At 37.4% G+C, this 17,954-nt stretch overlaps 1 protein-coding gene across 1 annotated transcript in view; it reads left to right on the top strand.

The window, feature by feature from the left end:
• trip4 (thyroid hormone receptor interactor 4) overlaps positions 1–17,954 on the top strand; it is a 72,200-nt gene that overhangs the window by 28,128 nt on the left and 26,118 nt on the right. The window contains exon 12 of the mRNA XM_016483983.1: positions 11,980–12,082. Coding sequence (XP_016339469.1) covers positions 11,980–12,082 — 103 coding nt within the window. The remainder of the gene's footprint in view (positions 1–11,979; positions 12,083–17,954) is intronic.

The raw sequence follows: 17,954 nt of genomic DNA, 5'->3' as shown, positions 1-17,954 counted from the left end.
AGTGTTAGAACGAGCCGTTTTAGGTAGGCGTAGCTGACTCTTAAATTTTATAAAGAATATCTCTTTGGATTTGAGACTTTAGTCTTTGCAACTTTACAGATCTTCTTTATGCACCAAGAGCTTGTAACGCTCCAAAGAGAAAGGAAAAATTTAAATCGCATCATATGACCCCTTTAAAACCAAAACCACATTAGGTTTAGGTTTTTGGGGGATTAAAAATAAGGAAATTAATGGATTTTTATCACTGTGGAGTGGTTGTGTACATGCACTGCTGAGACACATTTGTATGCAAACACCATCTAAAAGTGGATTTTGCATCTGATGTCCTCTTTAAATATTTTTAAACTGAATAATAATAATAATAATAATTGCACAATTAATGTGTTAATTTTGATAACCCTAAAATTTCAATAAATAAAAATATTCTGGTATTTAAACTGTGGCATTCACTCAACGATTCAAAATGTTTTTGAGGTTGAATGTTAGAGGATTTTAAAGCAAAGTTTAGTGGAAAAATGGCTAATGATGGCCTTAGCAAGCAAATGTCATTGCACTGCATCACATTATTTAAGATCAATATTTTTGTAGTTTGTGCTAATAAAACAAATCTGTAAAAACATGAGTATTTATTTATTTTTCAACCCATAACAGAGCTTTGGCTTCACATAGCCATATACATACATACACTCAACATTAATTTGCTTTATTTAATCATGTGGTCAGAAATAGTTGAAAAAAGTAGTGTTTTTAAATGGTTTAATGTCACAGCATTTAGGGGTTCAGGGATAAATTCAGGGATACTGACCAATTCTGAGGTTTTTCAGAACATGCATAAAACATTTTAGAAAAACAAACTAAATACAGTACACAGTAAAAACATGATATTCCATTATCAATAATAGGGACATTCAAATTGGCCAAAAACAGTCTATGCCTGTTATCTTAGACAAAGCTTTTAAAGCAGTAATTAATCTACGGCCTTTAATTTAGATCAGTGTTAACAGCAGTTGATGGCGCTTTGTCCTACATCAATGTTGTTTCAGTTAGCTAAATGATTTGTTCTTAAAGCTCATTGTTATGGTCAGCGAGGGGTAGTTTTTCACTTGCCCTCATGAATGGAGGCTGTGTGGAGTCCAGCAGGTGCTCAGCTGGGTCTGTTAAAGAACTGTGGCCCTGTCCCCCAACCCAACAGTAGTGGCAGGTGTTGGCCTGCGCCACAGCTACTGAATTAAGGCGGTGTTAATGCGTCTGACATTCTCCTCCCTTATCCTAGCCGGCCAGCGGTCATGAGCCAGAAGCTGTCAGTCAGGGAAAGACACAGGCTGTTCAGAACTCACCTCGCCAGCCATACACTGCAGTACTGCTCCATAGGCATCCGTCTTCCTGACAGGCTGAGCAGAGAGACCCGCTGAGGGTGTCGTGGGTCAGAATGTACAAACTCGACTGTGTTATTCTGGAAACGCATGTCCCTCTTGGCCAACCCCACCCCGATGGATCAGAGACGCGGTGCAGCTTTCATCCTTCGTCCTGTTTCTTTTCAGGACTGCACCTTTTACGATAAGGAATGTTGCACCTTCTTAAGCACTGATCTTCAAAAAACACCTTCTTCTTTTAAGGGATTCCCTAATGAACTGCCCTGCAGAACTGGTGCTTGTTCTACCATTTCCCTGTTCAGCTGATCATGTTGTGACTGAACCCTCCCTGCTCTTTCCCATTTGCCATTTCTCCAGGTTTGTTTAATGAGGTGTCGGTAGAGCCAGGGGGTATCTGGATGAAAGGCATCCTCTCGTGGCCAGTTAGTCTCCCTCTTATAGGACTTTGTGGGAGCAACTGGAAGTTCACCACAGGGCAACAGCTTCCAGCAGACATAGATGGGCTGAGGTCCAGAACCTCAATCAAAGAAAACATTTATGTCTACTTACTGACACGCTCATAAACATATCTCTTATTTCATGTCAAGATCTCTGGGTTAGGACCTGTGAAGAAACGGTTGCTCATTGGGCTATTGTCAGTTCCAAGTTTTTGACATGGTCCATGTTGACAGATGAGGTGAGATTTGTGGGGCTGATAAGATTTATTTCAAAAGTGCATTGTTTAACAGCAGAATTTCCTGCTGAGCTTTTGATCCAGATGAAAAGCCTACCCTTTAATAATGCTCTTGAGAAAAACCAAGTTGTGATTTTTTTTTTATTTGGGTTTCGATGTCAAATCCTCTGAGGCATGAGGTTTGCCATGTTTACAGTTTAGCAGCTATCATTGCTTGAAAGAAAGATAGAGTTCCACACAGTGCCGGCCCGTCCAACAGGTGGTACAGGCAGTCGCCTAGGGCCCCACCTTAAAGGGGTTAGTTCACCCAGAAATGAAAATTAGCTTGTTTTACTCACCCTCGAGGCATCCTAGGTGTATATGACTTTCTTCTTTCAGACGAATCCAGTCGGAGTTATATTAAAAATTGTCCTGGCTATTCCAAGCTCTATCATTGCAGTCAGCAGGTGTTGCAGTTGAACAGTCCACAAGTTGTCAAATAAAGCCCGCGCATCCATAATAAAACGTGCCTCACACGGCTCCGGGGGGTGAATAAAGGCCTCCTGTAGCGAATCCATGTGTTTTTGTAAGAAAAATATCCATATTTCAAACATAATAAACACTTTTATTTTTGAAACACTGAGTGTTTTCAGCTTGTTTATTTTCATATAAAAATACGGCATGCCATTGCATCAAACAATGGTATAAACATCTTTCAGTGTAAATTGTGATAATCGTAATTAATAATCGCAATTACAATTTCAAGGGAATAATCGACAATTATGATTTTTGTCATAATCGTGCAGCCCTACTACACATTCAAACGTGAACATGAGTCTAGAGGCTAGAGGCTTCCAAAGAACCCTACTGCTGACACAGCACAAGATGTAGCGGCAATACAGAAAACCTACTTTAGGTCAGAAACATACACTATGCAAGTATGCAAACACTGGCCAATACATTTTTAAACATAGTTGATCAAACCTCTGTACTCTAGGAAGCTAGGAAGTACTCTAGGATTACATAGCATCGAATCTAGTATACTGGCTTTGACTGAATGTAAACATTAATATCTTATTTTAAGCCTTATTGAGTACCACCTTAAGTTTGAAATTACTCCCTGACAGAAATCGCTTTGAGAATGTTACCATAGTGGGGTTGTTGTGTCTAACTCGGCATCTGGTCAATTCTTAGGCGACCTTGTTTTCTTGTTGCTTGTGGTTTGTTCTCAAAGGTGAGGTCATAGGTGAAGTTCAGGGGCCTGAAACTGAGCAAAACATTTAGGTTACATAAATCTTACCATCAAAATAAATGACCTCATAAAATCTATCATCATCTTGTGAAACTGCATTTTTTTCCCCATTCGCTAGGCCATGATTTTCAGTAAGTGAAGGTCTGTCAAATGCTAATGTAGAACCTGCAATTCGGCCAGCTCTGGCTCCATTGGAAGCCTGCTAGTGTTTCATTTTTCTTATATGTTTTCAGCGGGAGCCTGATTCAGTGACTCTTTTTAAACGAGGCCAATCAATGCATTACAACGATGGTTTTTACCCCTGCGGGCCGCTGCCCAGCTGCTCCTGGATGTTTTGTGCTGCTACCTCTGAGAGGAACATTACCTGTTCAGTATGCATTAAGGCGAGCGTTTACCATCAGCCTGATTGACACAGTGGCAGCCTGTGAAGCGGAAATAGCTGGACATGAATTTTCTTGTGGCTGAGCCATAAATTATGTAAAAACACTAGTGGCAGTGTTGGACAGTGCTGTATAATTAATTTGCGCTCCAACTTGACACCAGTTGTGTTTGTTTGTGAAGGAGTATGTTTAAATATTAATCACTGCAGAACTCTCCTACTGGAGAGAGAGCAGCTCTGCCTGCCATAAATAAAAATAACTGCATTTGAAAAGTTTCCGTTTGTCTGGAATGGTGTAGGCCTGCTGGGGTTTCAGCATTTCGCGATCTAATCATCTTGAGCCACATCATTAGCTTTTACAACAAAACTCAAAAATTGTTTGGTTACACTTTATTTTGATAGTCCACTTTAGACATTCTACTAACTATAAGTAACTTTGTAACTACATGTCAACTACTTCTCATTAATTTGTAACTACATGTCTACTAACTCTCAGATTAGACTGTTAGGGTAGGTTTAGGGTTAGTAGAATAAGTTGACATATACTTGCAAAGTTTCTGATAGTCAGTATGTTGTGGACCCATCAAAATAAATAGTTAGAAGATATTAAGCAGACATTCTACTAATACTCTAATGACTGCTAGTTGACATGTAGTTGCAAAGTTACTTACTGTTAGTAGAATGTCTAAAGTGGACTATCGAAATAAAGTGTTACCAATTGTTTCTTTATTAAAACCTGACAACATGAGAAAACCACATTCAAATTCTGATATCAGCAGGTTTTTCTCCAATGTAGTACAAGATCCTATCCCTCTACAAAGACTTTTCCCCCTTTGACCCCAAAGTGATTCCACTGGCTGAGACGACTTTTTTTTTATGGATACGCTATTTATTTCATGATTAGAAATAACAGAAAATGATTTGACCAAGTTAAAGTCTTAAGGTAAAGTAAACATTTACCACGGTTCAGCGATTTTAATAGAAGTACATGCAATCTGGAATTTTGCATGAGTGTGAAAGATTTCCCCATGCGAAGGTGGACACGCGTTGACCAGAAAGCTGTTTAGTTTGAAGTTGACTTCTGTTTAAGCTGTTCTTCATACATTGTTACACTATTGACAATACACAATGGACCAAAATGGAAATACTGGTGTGAATTTGTAACATATAGAGGTAAGTATGCAACCGTAAGTTCTGTGGAAAACGCATTGCATCTGACACGACATGCATCTGACAGCAGGACAAGCCGTGTAGGTTTATGATTTAGTTTGAAGCATTTAACATAAAGCATGTCTCATGTTTAAGACAACTTGGATCGTGCACTTTTCTGGCAGCAGCTCACACCGTGTCCTGTTATTTTTCAGATGTGTTCACAACATCAAAGTATATCGATATAAACAATATTGTCCCATTCTAGGGGGAAACTTAGAGTTTGAAATGAAATTGAAATTACATCTGGCACACAGAGAAGAAACAAAACACTGTATTTGTTTGGTACTCATGCGCACCGCCTGTTATTTTTTGGAAAATGCATTTTCCATACAATGACAGTATATAGTGAGCATGTTCCAAAAAGGACATCTATATTACTTGTGTGCTAAAGTCCTTTTGGAGCCAAAATTGAAATTTTGTTTCACTAATGGTTGCCACCTCTGTAAACAATGACTTAAATATTTATCACGTAAAGTTAGTGTTTATAGTGGATATATAGTATCCTAGTATCTCATTTTATTGTGCTTTTCCCCCCTCCTTTTTGGAGCTTGACAGCCTGTTGTTAAAAACTGCATTAATTAACACTTATTTTACACTATTTTCTAAAATCTCACTGCAAATATCTGAAAAGAAAAAAAAAATGTTTGCTATCAGTTGACAAGCTGTCAGTTTTGACATAAGAGAGAGCTAACATTTTTATTAATAATGATATTTGCCAATTAATCGGCCTGTCAGATATGTCTATTATTCAGGTATAAAGCAGTAAGAGCACAGAAAGCTGTTCGTTCTTCTTAGTTTTTCATGGTTTATTCACTGTTAGCCATCATGAAGCTGGAATGCTGCTCATGCATTTTTCTCACTACAGCTCCCAGATGGTCTTTGGCTTGCAGGGGTTTACAGGCTTTTCCCCCCCATGTTTTGTTTTTTGAAAAGGCTGTTGAGCTTTTTATTTTCCATTGAGGGTTGGTCTTATGCTAGTGAAGTACATTTAAAAATGTTGAAATAGAGCATGAAAGCAGTGATCCTGACAGCCTCTTTCTCTATTCCCTTTTTCTTTTTAAGGACCTCTTCCTTAGTGATTCTCCTGTATCAGGGCGTCTGTGCCAATGAAGCCTTTTTATTTGACCGAGATTGAGTGCAGCCAAGCGGGCCGGCCCTATTACCACTGCACCACAATGCAGGAGATTGCCTGCCTCGGCCATCTAATTGCGGACATCAGCTGAAAGTCTGTTGTTCTGCAGTGGTGAGCAGACAGCCAGTCTCAGATTCATTGCTCCGTTGGCTAGTTAAAGCACCAGGCTGTCTTTGTTTGGGGACATGGGGAGGCTTATAGGCTATGGTGTGCTCTGTCTGCTCACTAATCTTATAATGTTCTCTGGCAAGGGCTGCTCACCCTTTGCTGCCCTCCTCTGCACTGGACAATATGAATCTCTCATCACAGTGCTTATACACACTGGCAGGATCCCAGCCTAGAGAAAAAAATAAAGTCTTTCCACTTAACTGGCACCCTGTCAGCAGATAGTTGTGGCTGTGCACACATTTTGCACTCCACTGGTTGAGTGTTTTGGAATACATGCCGACATGTTGTGAGCTGTCTAAAATGTGCTACGGTGAAGGGCTTTTGGATCATGATTTCTGTTTTAAAGGAGTTTTTGTAGGTTAAATACAATTTAAGCTTAGTTGACCGCATTTGTGGCTTGATGTCAGTTGCCGCAAAAGGTATTATCAACTCATTCCTCAATATTTAAAAACAGAGAACCAAAAAGCATAAAAATATGGTACTGTCACACTGTTCTGAATAAATAACCATAACACTTAAATCAATAGGTCACCAAAAAGAAAATTCTGTCATTATTTGTTGACCTTTGTATTGCCCCATGTGACTTACTTACTTTCATGATACACAAAAGTAGTTTTGAAGGTTGCACTAGTCACTCTTTTCCATGCAATAACAATGAACGGGGACCGGAGCTTTTGGGCTTCAAAATAGGCAAATATACAGGAAAAAAGTATTGTGGAAGTACCCCACATGACTTGTGCACTATGTTCCCAGTCTTCCGAAGCTATACAATAGCTTTGTGTGATAAACCAAACTTATAGTCATTATTCTCAGACAATTTTCCATTCCAGTGAGCTGTTAATCGCTGCATCCGGTTCATCTAGTCAGTGAGATGAGAAACTCGAGAAATAGATTTGTTAGATTGGTGAATAAATCATTGGTGCAGAATTTCAGCCACTACGAGCCAGTCCCACAATGAGCTTGCCAGTTTCATAAAGCGGATTAACCGATTAAATTAAATTACGATTTTGCATTCAACTCGAAACAAGAACATTGTGAAAGTCATGAATGCTTTAAGAAAAGTAGGGGCAGATGTAGAGACTTTCAGTGAATAACCACTTGAAATTTTGGCCTGTTCCTCTTACAAAACTATTATTTAGCATCAGAAGGCTAATATTGACTTGTAATATGGTGCACAGACTTATGGAATGGTGAGGGTTGGTAAATGATAACAGAATTCCTTAAAAGCAGATATATTTTGTAATTGCAAATAAAATGACAGTTTCCAATCCAAACAGGTTTCCTAAACACTGTCACCATTTGCCATATTTTAACAGATAGTCCTGCCACAAACTAATGCCATTGGCAATCTCAACACATAACAATTAATATTGCATAACCACAAGTTCATTCACCTAAAACAGTGAACTTAAAAGCTCCAAAAATAAATAAATACAAATTTACTGAACAACAAAAATACAAGCTTCACATTTCTGCTTTAAAACCTAAACGGAAATTACAAACTGAACAAGAGCAGCAGAACAAGCCGACATTACTTTCTAATGGGTAGCAAGCTACATCTGCGTTCCATAGAGCTTAAGTTATATTTAACCCACAATATTACTTTAATGACTGATGTTCAGATTGTATCTTATCTCAGTGATACGACTGAAGCTTTTGAATGTAAGCCCTTGTTCAGTGGATGGATATGAATGTGACATGCCTTTTCAATTAGTCAGTTATTGAAACTGTCATGCGGGGGAGGGGAGAGCTGGCCAGTGCAGTTCAGCAGCATTAAATCCTAATTAGCCATGGAAGGATGAAAGGGAAATGTTTTCGAGTTCATTCTTTGATCAAGATTATTCGATTCTGAACATTAGCCATATATATCCCTTCCATTGTGTCTATAGGCTTCTTTTTGTTAAGGCAGTTGGCTTAAATTTGAGATTAGTTCCTTTGTCAAACAAAGCAACTCCTCTATTGCGTTTATTCACTGTTTAATTTGAGACACATATAGAGGCTTTATGAAGGTTGTCTTACAAATAAGAAGACTGAGGCAGAGCATTCAAGGAAGCTATTAAGAAATAGTGCTGTTAGTCTTTTGTTCAGTAATCCTCCCACCAGCCCATCAGGCAATCTGTCATCCTTTTAAATGAGTCTTAGCCCACATGCTTAATCTTTGCACTCTGCAGTTATTTCTCCCATTAAAATTCTTCTAAAAACATGCTTTTGTGAGACAAAATTGGAGCTATTTACTTTTTTAAAATACATGTTCCAGGTTTCATTGTACACAATTTATCAGTGCACATTTTTCCAAAGAAAACAAGAAAATTATCTCTATAATTCTCTCCTCCTCCTAAATGACTTTCTTTAGGGTATGACCAAAATCTTATTTCTTGTAACATTTTCACACAGTTTTTGTTGTTGTTGCTGTTTTATTTTTGTCATTAAAAATAAGAACAAAAGCACAGTAGGACAAAAACCTATGAAATTTATTACAAATTAAATAAACAGTGGTGTAAGTTTTCCAGTAACAGTAGTGATCAGGCACAATTGAATAGGGCTGTCGCGATTAGTCGATTTTATTCGACTATTCGATTTTTAAAAATCCTCGACTTGCTCAAATACCGGAAGTGGCGCATTTCACAGACGAGAATGTATAAAACGCATAATTAATCATAATTGTGAATTCACAAACACTACGATTTAATTAAATAATTATATGCGATGCAGTTCTAATACAGTATCATTTACATGTGTGGAGCGTCTCAAACTCCATCTCTGCATGTTGTTGTGAGTTTGGGTTTATTATAACGTTCATCTGGGAACGCAACATGCGCCATTTCATCAGATTTGTAAAGTAAATCATTTATAAATCTACGCAAACACAGGCTATTATATATGTATTTTAAGTAATTTTAAAGGCTATTGTTCACTTACATCTATTTTTATTACCACAAAAAAAATATATATATAATTATAGGGCACTATGAAATCCGTTTTATTTCCAAATTCAGTTTTTTCCATTTTAATTTTTCTGTACTCTGTTTTAATGGTTAAATTTTAATTTTAATAATCAAAAAGCCTGTCTAATTAATTGAGTTTTAACATTAAGAACATGCTGACTTTCTCAGACTTTTGTAATTATTTTCTTTTTATTTCATTTTTATTAGGTTTGTTTACATTTTTACTCTTTTAGTTTTAAATTTAGTCAATGGCTTGTTTTCATTTATACTTTTTTATGGTACACTACTGAATGGAAAAGTTGCAAGTTTAATAAAATGTTCTTTAAAATTGTTGTTTTTGTTTTTTTTTGTGGGAAATTAATCGTTTAGATTAATCGATAAATTAGTCGATAGATTAATCAAAATAAAAATTGTCATTAGTGGCAGCCCTACAATTGAATAATCAAATATTAAAACAAAACACTGCATAGTGTTCACTGTATCATTTACATTAAATTACATTTTATTGCATTAAATTTACAGATTCACGATAAAGGTAAGTAAAATTATTTTCTGTTTTTCTTTTGTTTTGTAATTACCATTAATGACACAGACAGCAGCAGGTATGTTAGGCAGCTGTCACTTTAAGACCAAATGCAAAGATCCACTGTATTGACACATCTGCTTTCTTTCCCAACTGTTACATTCACTAGTGGGTTTTGGACTGATTTGGATTTTTTCTTTGGCCAATGCCGACAGGGCGATGTCCGTGTTGAGTTCTCTTTTTTGCGGCTTATTGTGCTTAACCATTTTTAACATCAAGCATGCCCCACATTTATTTCCATTGCTCAATATAAAAAATATGTATATAAAATATATATAGAGCCATATCTTTGTGTTTCCGCTTATGTCATTTAGGCCATGCAGGCTGTTGCATAAATGTTAACTAATAGCAAAACAAATACTTATTTTAATAGTAAACTATTTAGATGCTATTTTCTCAAATTCTTATTTGACCTTGCTCTATTCTGCTATAGAGCACCTTGTTTTCAAAATTCAGTTGGTTCCACATAGATAAAAATCCTGCCATTTATTTCCTTCATGAATGTACCATTTCTGAATTAAACAAAATATTCAGTAAGTAAAATGGGTTTCATGTTGACTTTAAATGTTCTCTGCAATGAGCGGTAAGGCTGATTTATATTTCTGGTGTATTGGCTGCAGTTTTGAAGACAAAACATTGTGAACTATACAGAAAAGTGAAAATGAAATAAGATGAAAGTTATCCTTTGAAGAAAGCAGCTAGTTACACCACAAGCTATATGGTAAATTAGCTTGTTACACTGAAGCAACTTCATATTTGTTTTATAAATAGTAAATGAAAAAAAATAGTCAGCCAGTACTGTGTTCTAATTCGTTTTAATACATGATTAAGCAAACAAAGAATCTCCAAAAGAGGCACAACATTAAATTATAATGCGAGACAGCTGCTGCTAATCAATAAAATAGCTTTGCTACTGAGAAGCTGCATGATTACAAAAACAGCAGCACTGCGAGCTCACTGAGAAATGTAGTTAAGCAAACAGCTTGGCTATTTAGTTACCCACAATGATCAGTATATCATTTATTGTATTTTCAAATTAACCATTTGTTTCTTGACATTGGAGTCTAGGTGGAGATTTTGCACCCACAATGTTAGAAACCAGGTTCAAAAACACTGACACCTATTAATGATTACTATCACTATTGACTTCATTTCTGCACACCAACTACTGCTGCTTCTGATGTTGCAGCTGTTCTGTTTTATGTGTTCAGGGTTTCCAAGTATTATATTTCTGTAATGTGTGTAATGGCTGTCTGTCTGTTTGTTTTACCCAGAGGTTCTCAACTGGTTTTACTTGGCAACCCAGATTTTACACTGATATATTTTGATACCCAAATGGAGTCTATAAAGTATCAAAATAGTGTTTTTTTATTTATTTATTTTATTTTATTATTATTATTATTTCTTTTATTTTTTTATGATAAGGGCATGTTACACAACATGTCCATTTTGGTATATGGATAATTTGACCATATTCTTTTGAAATGTTGCAGTAGAGTTTTAGTAGACACATGCCCTTTGACATGAACAACAAAAGGTATAGGTATCCAGGTATATTTGTCCTTTTATTTGTCACACTGTTTAATTGAACTTATGAAGTGTTATTAAAATGCTAAGAAAAGCTCAAAAGAATTGTTGACCACTTATAGCTAAAAAGGGACATATTTTCCCTCATATTTTATGAAATATGTAATGTAGGTATGCATTTCTATATTTTAACCATTTAAACTTATATACTATAATGTTAGAGCTAGAACTAAAATGTTCAAGGTACTTGTCAACCTCTCATCTGCTGATCTTGAAGCGACATTTCCCAACAAGCATTTCAATCAGATATGTGGGCGTATCACAACACGAGTGTAAGGAAATCTAGCAGTGGCTGAATTTATCCACATCTCCTGCGATACAACTCAAGTATGCAGAGGGACCTCATATCTGCAGCACTCTTAAAAACCCTGATTGTGTCAAGCTCTCTTTGGCGCTTTTAGTGTGGGGGTGGGGGTGGGGGGGGTGGAAATAGTGTTGTGAAACGCTTGTGCTTCTCGAATGCCGTGATACAATCATACGACTCTCTGATGGTCGGGAGGAAATAAGATGACCTGTGCCTTCCCCCGACAGATTAGATAGATGTCACCTTTCTTATGAAAGTGCCAGTCAATTTCGCCTCTCCTGTGTGCTGCCTATCAATTATGGGGAAGAGAAGCCTTTCAAAGCCGCTGTGCTTTCTGTGCATGGTAACCAAGTGACTGAACACAGCTCATTGTTTCCTCTCTCTGTTTTCAGTATCCCCAGATCAGCGAGGAGTCGACTTCTCCATTTGTCTTCATTTGCTCCAACCCCCAGGAGTTGGTGGTGAAATTTCCCATGAAAGGGAAACACAAGATTTGTAAGTCCTGCCTGCCTCTTTTCATGTGCTTGCTCTAGTTCACCCTTTCTACACTCTTAGGGGCCGTTTACACGACAACGTTTTCAGCCAAAAACGGGAAACTTTTTGTGCGTTTTGCCAGTTCGTTTACACGACAACGGCGTTTTGGGCACTGAAAACGCATATTTTTGAAAACGGGTTTCAAAGTGCAAGTTCTTGAAAACGCCACTGTTATCATTTCCGTGTAAACACCCAAAACGGGAATCTTTGAAAACGGTGACGTCATGCGCGTGCGTAGTATGTGTTAGGTGTGTAGACATGCGCAGTACGTGTTGATTTTAAAGGCAAGCGCAAACAAACATACACAACAATGGCGGAGTACATGGTACTGTTGTTGCTGCTCAAGAGTTTGCTAACGCTTCTTCAGCAAAGTGTGGATTTACTTCACCAATATTACAACCAACAGCGGAGACGCATCATATACAACATATAATCGTCACTTCACATCAGGTACTGTTTACTAACAAGGTGACAGCGCCAACTACTGGCCTGGCATACGTAATACAGCATTTTTGGCCATTTTCGCGAATATGTGTAAACGAGAATCGTTTAGAAAACGTTGTCGTGTATACGTGAAACTTTTTAAAAACACAAGGGAAAAACGTTTCCGTGTTTGACTACATCGTTGTCGTGTAAACGTAGCCTCAGATGCACATTTAAACATATGCAATAAACCTAGTGAGCAGCCTACGGGGACAGCAATTTTAAGCATCATATAGGCCAATACACACACAAAGGTAGGCAATGTCATTATGCTTCCCAATAAGATACTTTTTCAGATACCAAATTCTAAGGCAGTATCGCACAAGGTACTGTGCAGAATTCTTTAAATGCTTAAATTTTTTTTTAAAGATGTTTAATTATATCCAATCATGTATATTATACAATATATGTAAAAGGCATGTTGTCACACTAAAACAAAAGACAAAACAAAACAAATGTTTTTGAGAAACATTTGTAACACTTTAGTATAGGGAACACATATTCACTATTAACTAAGAGTTTTCCCTGAACAAACTCCTAGTTTGCTGCTTATTAATAGTTAGTAAGTTAGTTGTTAAGTTTAGGTACGGGGTGGATTAAGGGATCTAAAATACGGTCATACAGAATAAGGCATTAAAATGTGTTTTATAAGTACTAATAAACAGCCAATATGCTAGTAATATGGATTCTAATAAGCAACTAATTAATAGCAAGAATTGGTTACCGAAACATCTAATGTACTTTTACACAGTACTATATATTATTCATATATATCCCACAGTGCATAGCACCAAGCCTTGTGAAAATATAAATTTGTTGTTAGACAAGGCAAAGGCAGTGTTGATTATAAATAATATTTTGTTTTGAATTTAGAGTATCATGACATTAGTGTAGCAACTTGATAATGCCAAACTCAAAAAACGAGTGTCCAGTGAGAAACTATTTGTGCCCATCTAGACAGTAGGCATCGAGGCAGCTCACTAGGTTTTGAAACAGAGCTGTGATGTTGCACATCATCCATTGCTGTAACTGGTGTTGCAGGGTGTTTGTATTATTATTATTATATTATTATTTTCATAATTACTTTTGTGGATGTTTGTTTACTCCACATGCAAGATGATGTGCAGTGTTGGTGGTGAAATTTCCCTAGGAAACACAAGATTATTATACCATTATACCAGTCTTGTGCTGGTTGTTCTTATCAGTTCATGCTTATTGTTGTCCTCACTATCGTCATTTAGCTTTGGTTCCCTTTGGTTATGATCAAGGTGTTCATTCATTTGATTTATGCAGAACTATTTTCATATGGTGGATCACATCTTTCGGCAATGCCAATAATAATGGTAGCATATTTGATTTGCATGAGTTTGGAAAGAGAACCATACAATTTCCATACAAATATACCATGGAAAACCCATGGTAGTACTGTGGAAATTGATTGTTTAAAATTGTTCCATAGTGTATGATTGAAGAAGGTGATTAACATAAAAATATTCAAACAATACAAAACAAATAATTGTTGGTCTGAACAACTACTCCAGCTGGTCCTTTTCCCTGGGTTTGGCATCACAGCTCAGGATGTTGAAGGATTTGGGTCTGTGCACGTTCTTGTGGTGCCATCAGCCAGCTTCAGAGTGATAAGTCACATTGCATTTACGGCTCTGGTGATCGGCCAAAAAAAAAAAAAAACCTCATGTTGCTGACTTCTGGGAGGTCCTGCACCAGCTGAGCAAGTGCCATTGAGATGAATGGGATTGCTAACGGATGAATGTTAACTTTCTTCTAAGAACGATAGACCTCCTTGTTCCAGTCACATGACCCAAGTTTTGTCACCAGACAGCATAAAAAAGACCTTTATGATAAAAGAAACATCCGTTTGGACCTGCAAATATGCCTATATGAATGCATTGCTTTCAATCTTCAGTAATGTTCACAGGAAATCTCTGCTCTTAACAGATGTTGTTTAGTGCTGTTTGCCCAGTCATTCTTCACAGCAGCTCGACTGTCAACAGTGGTGTTATTTCACAGTACAGACTGGAAGCATTTCACACTTGGATAGTATCTGCGTGACAGTTCCTCCTTAATCACATTTACACATTATTTTCTGTTTAACCTGCTTAGCTTCTCAGATACAAATGATCAATTAATTATGTAACTTCAATGATAGTGAATGCCTGAATTCTCGGGTGGAAAGCGTCTCTGACGAGCATTGGTGATTGCTTTTACAAGAGCATTGGTGACTCACTGTTCGGGGTCTTATGTTTTCACATAAAGGAAGCACAAAACCAGGCCCTCTTCCCTCTGACATTCAAAGCTCCCTCCTTCCTCCACCAGCTTTTCATATCGTAATGGAGAATTTTATATCCATTTTGACCTTGTGTCTAGCCACCGTTTCCCATTCATTTTCATTCTCTCCTAAGCTGCCAGAGCTCTCAGGAGAGCTGAACTCTGTGAACTCCTCACGGGGTGAATGGGGGAGGAGATATGGACTGATAAGCTGGGAGAGCAGTGAAGAGTAAGAAGTCACCACAGAGATGTCCTGCCCTTTACCTCCCCCGTGTCTTCCACGGTTTATCCAACGTTAGGGTCAAGGTATCACACTTTTTGTCCTGACACACTGAAGAAGGCCTGTGAGCCGAAACATTTGTTTAAAATAAAAGGTAAAAAAAAAAATCATAATTTCAAGTGCATCACAGCTGAATTTTTTAAGTAATTAAAAAGACTTACATGCCAAAACGAGATATTATACAAGACGAGAGAGCACAGTGTAAATAACCTTGTTGAACTACCCATTTTTTCCTGCACATGTCTTTACCCTGTCATCCCAACAGCGTGTTGATATATGGATTAGCAATCACATAAAGATGCTTGCGGTCTCGGAGAACAAAGCTATTACGGAAAACTGACTTGTATAATAGAACACCATCCATCTACCCCTCATTGTTGATGGAATTGCTGACATTTAGATGTGGGAAATTTGGACTCTGTCGTTCCTTTACAACGAAATTTCCATTCGCCGATTAAAATGACTGTATTAAAAGCTGTGTGGGTGCTGAGGTTTCTGTTCACCAGGCACCGGAATCTTTTATCCTGTCATTTCATCTCCGCACTGAAGGTCATCTTCGCTATATCGAGCTATCGGAGATATCCTGATGAGTGGCTTCAGCCGTGTGTGAATATTGCAAGCTCACATCGGTGATTCAGTTACATGCTAGCCTTTTAAAGGCCAAAGGTTGTCTCTCTCTCCTTGCTTTATTCGAATCAATACAGCTTCAATATCCAAACAAGCGTGCCTTGCAAGCTGCATGCATTACTAATATGCTAGCATGCTGTGCTGAACTGCTTTGCTTAAGGACAGACTTGAAGTAGATGATCTGTTTATTTCCTTAAAGGAAACCACTTTTGTCTGGATTAACCAACTGTACTGTATTAAATAAAGCTTGATTTTAATAAACAGGTCATTTTTTTGTGCTTCTGGTGACTTGTAGCCTGGCTTCTGACTATTGGCATGATGTCTGGTTCACTTGGCAGTATATTCTGGCAAGAACTGTCCACTTAGACCAGGAGGAGATTGTCTGACCAGAATGTAAAACGACCAACCATAGTTTGTTTAATTTTTCCATGCCGTATAAGGGCAACTTTATCTACAAAAGTTGATACCACAAAAATATAGGCTACTCACACACTTTGGAGTTATTGTTTCATTTCAGTTAATGAAAAGAGGACTGCTGTTTGTTTTATTCCCCAACAAATTTGGGAAACCATGGACTCATTCACAGACTCTGAAAACAAAGTGAAATACTGTTCTACACATGGGTATCTAGTTACTTGCTACTGAGATCTCTCAGCTCCTTTAACACTTTTTACCATATTTAAATCCATTCTGCAGAATTCTGCCAGATTGTCCCACACAATCGGTGTAGGAAAGTGTGCAAAATCACCTACCAGATACCTCACCACCCACCAGCTACCTTACTGAGGGGCTACAAAGTAGCCTGAGGCCATGAGCTTATTGATAACCTCTACTCTTATCGCCCTTTCTTTTTCTCCCTGCAGTACCCTTGTTTCTTGACTTTTTTTCCCTTCATTTCTCCGCTACCTTTTTTCATTCTCTTCCATAGGGTGAGTAAAAAGAGAGGTTTTGATTTATTCATGGACTCCTTTTTTATATTCATGTATTTTCCAGGGCTATCTGGGTGCGGTGGAATTTCTTGCTTCAGCAGCTGCTGGGATGCTCGACAGAAATCGGGTTTCAGGTCTATTGAGCCTTGCGGTGGGGGAAGGGTATGTGTATTGGGGGGGTTATTTATTACCCAGGAAATGTGCAGCAGGCTTCAGAGGTGACAGGCTGTATTTATTACAGATCTGTCACACAGCTAATGGGCAGCCGGGAACTGGCTGCTTCACTAATGTGAAGGAGAAGCGTGCAATGAACAAGAGGACTCCCTCCCCCACTTTGCCCTTTAAACTCAAAGCAGTGACAGTGATCCGCAAACAGGGAAAAGGTGAACGAATGTCACCTGAAATCACAATTTTCAGACATTGCACAGAAGTTACAACACTGCATGCTAGTAGATAAGGAGTCACTTAGCAGATGTGTTTATCCAAAACAACTTAGCTGGTAGGAATCTTTTCAAGGACTTTTTTGGCATTGACTGTGCTGAGTTTGGGTGTAGATAGGTGAAATGGATTTGTAACATTTTAAATTGTGTTAATGGAGCTGAGAATCAAAGTATGTACACAACAAACATGCAAAGAATGGAAATGCAGAGTTGTGCGGTGTAGATTTTGTGTTGGCCCTGCTAGTGATTTTGCCAAGTAAGATATGTTCCTCAACAACTTCTGTTAGTCCTGGAAGAACATTCCTGTCTAGGGCTGCCACTAACGACTATTTTTATTTCGATTAATCTATCGACTAATTTATAAATTAATCTAAACGATTAATTTACCACCAAAAAAACAACAATTTTACTTGAGAATATTTTATTAAACTATATTTTATTAAACCAAATGAAATCCAAATTTCTATGAAATCCTTTTTTTAAAGCAAAAGTGAAGTGCAACATAGAGTGCAAGAAGCAAGTGTCCATCTTATAGTCCAAATTACTGAAATCAAAGTTCAGTATTATAGTGTAAGAATGACAACATATCCACGTGTTCTAGTATACTAATAATAAGATTATAATAAAAAAACACTTTTTAAAGGAGTATTTATCAGAAATGTTATTTACCAGAATTTATTTAGGAAAAAAATGTAAATGTGCAGTATTTCTGAAAAAAATTTTTTTTAATTTTTTTAATTTTATTTTTTTAGCAATTAATTGGAGATGCTTTTGATTATTAACATTTA

This window comes from Sinocyclocheilus anshuiensis, unplaced genomic scaffold (assembly GCF_001515605.1).
Source record: "Sinocyclocheilus anshuiensis isolate Anshui unplaced genomic scaffold, SAMN03320099.WGS_v1.1 scaffold773, whole genome shotgun sequence".
Taxonomy (NCBI): Eukaryota; Metazoa; Chordata; class Actinopteri; order Cypriniformes; family Cyprinidae; genus Sinocyclocheilus; species Sinocyclocheilus anshuiensis.
Note: the sequence above shows the minus strand (reverse complement) of the source record. Positions and strands in the feature narration are given on the sequence as shown.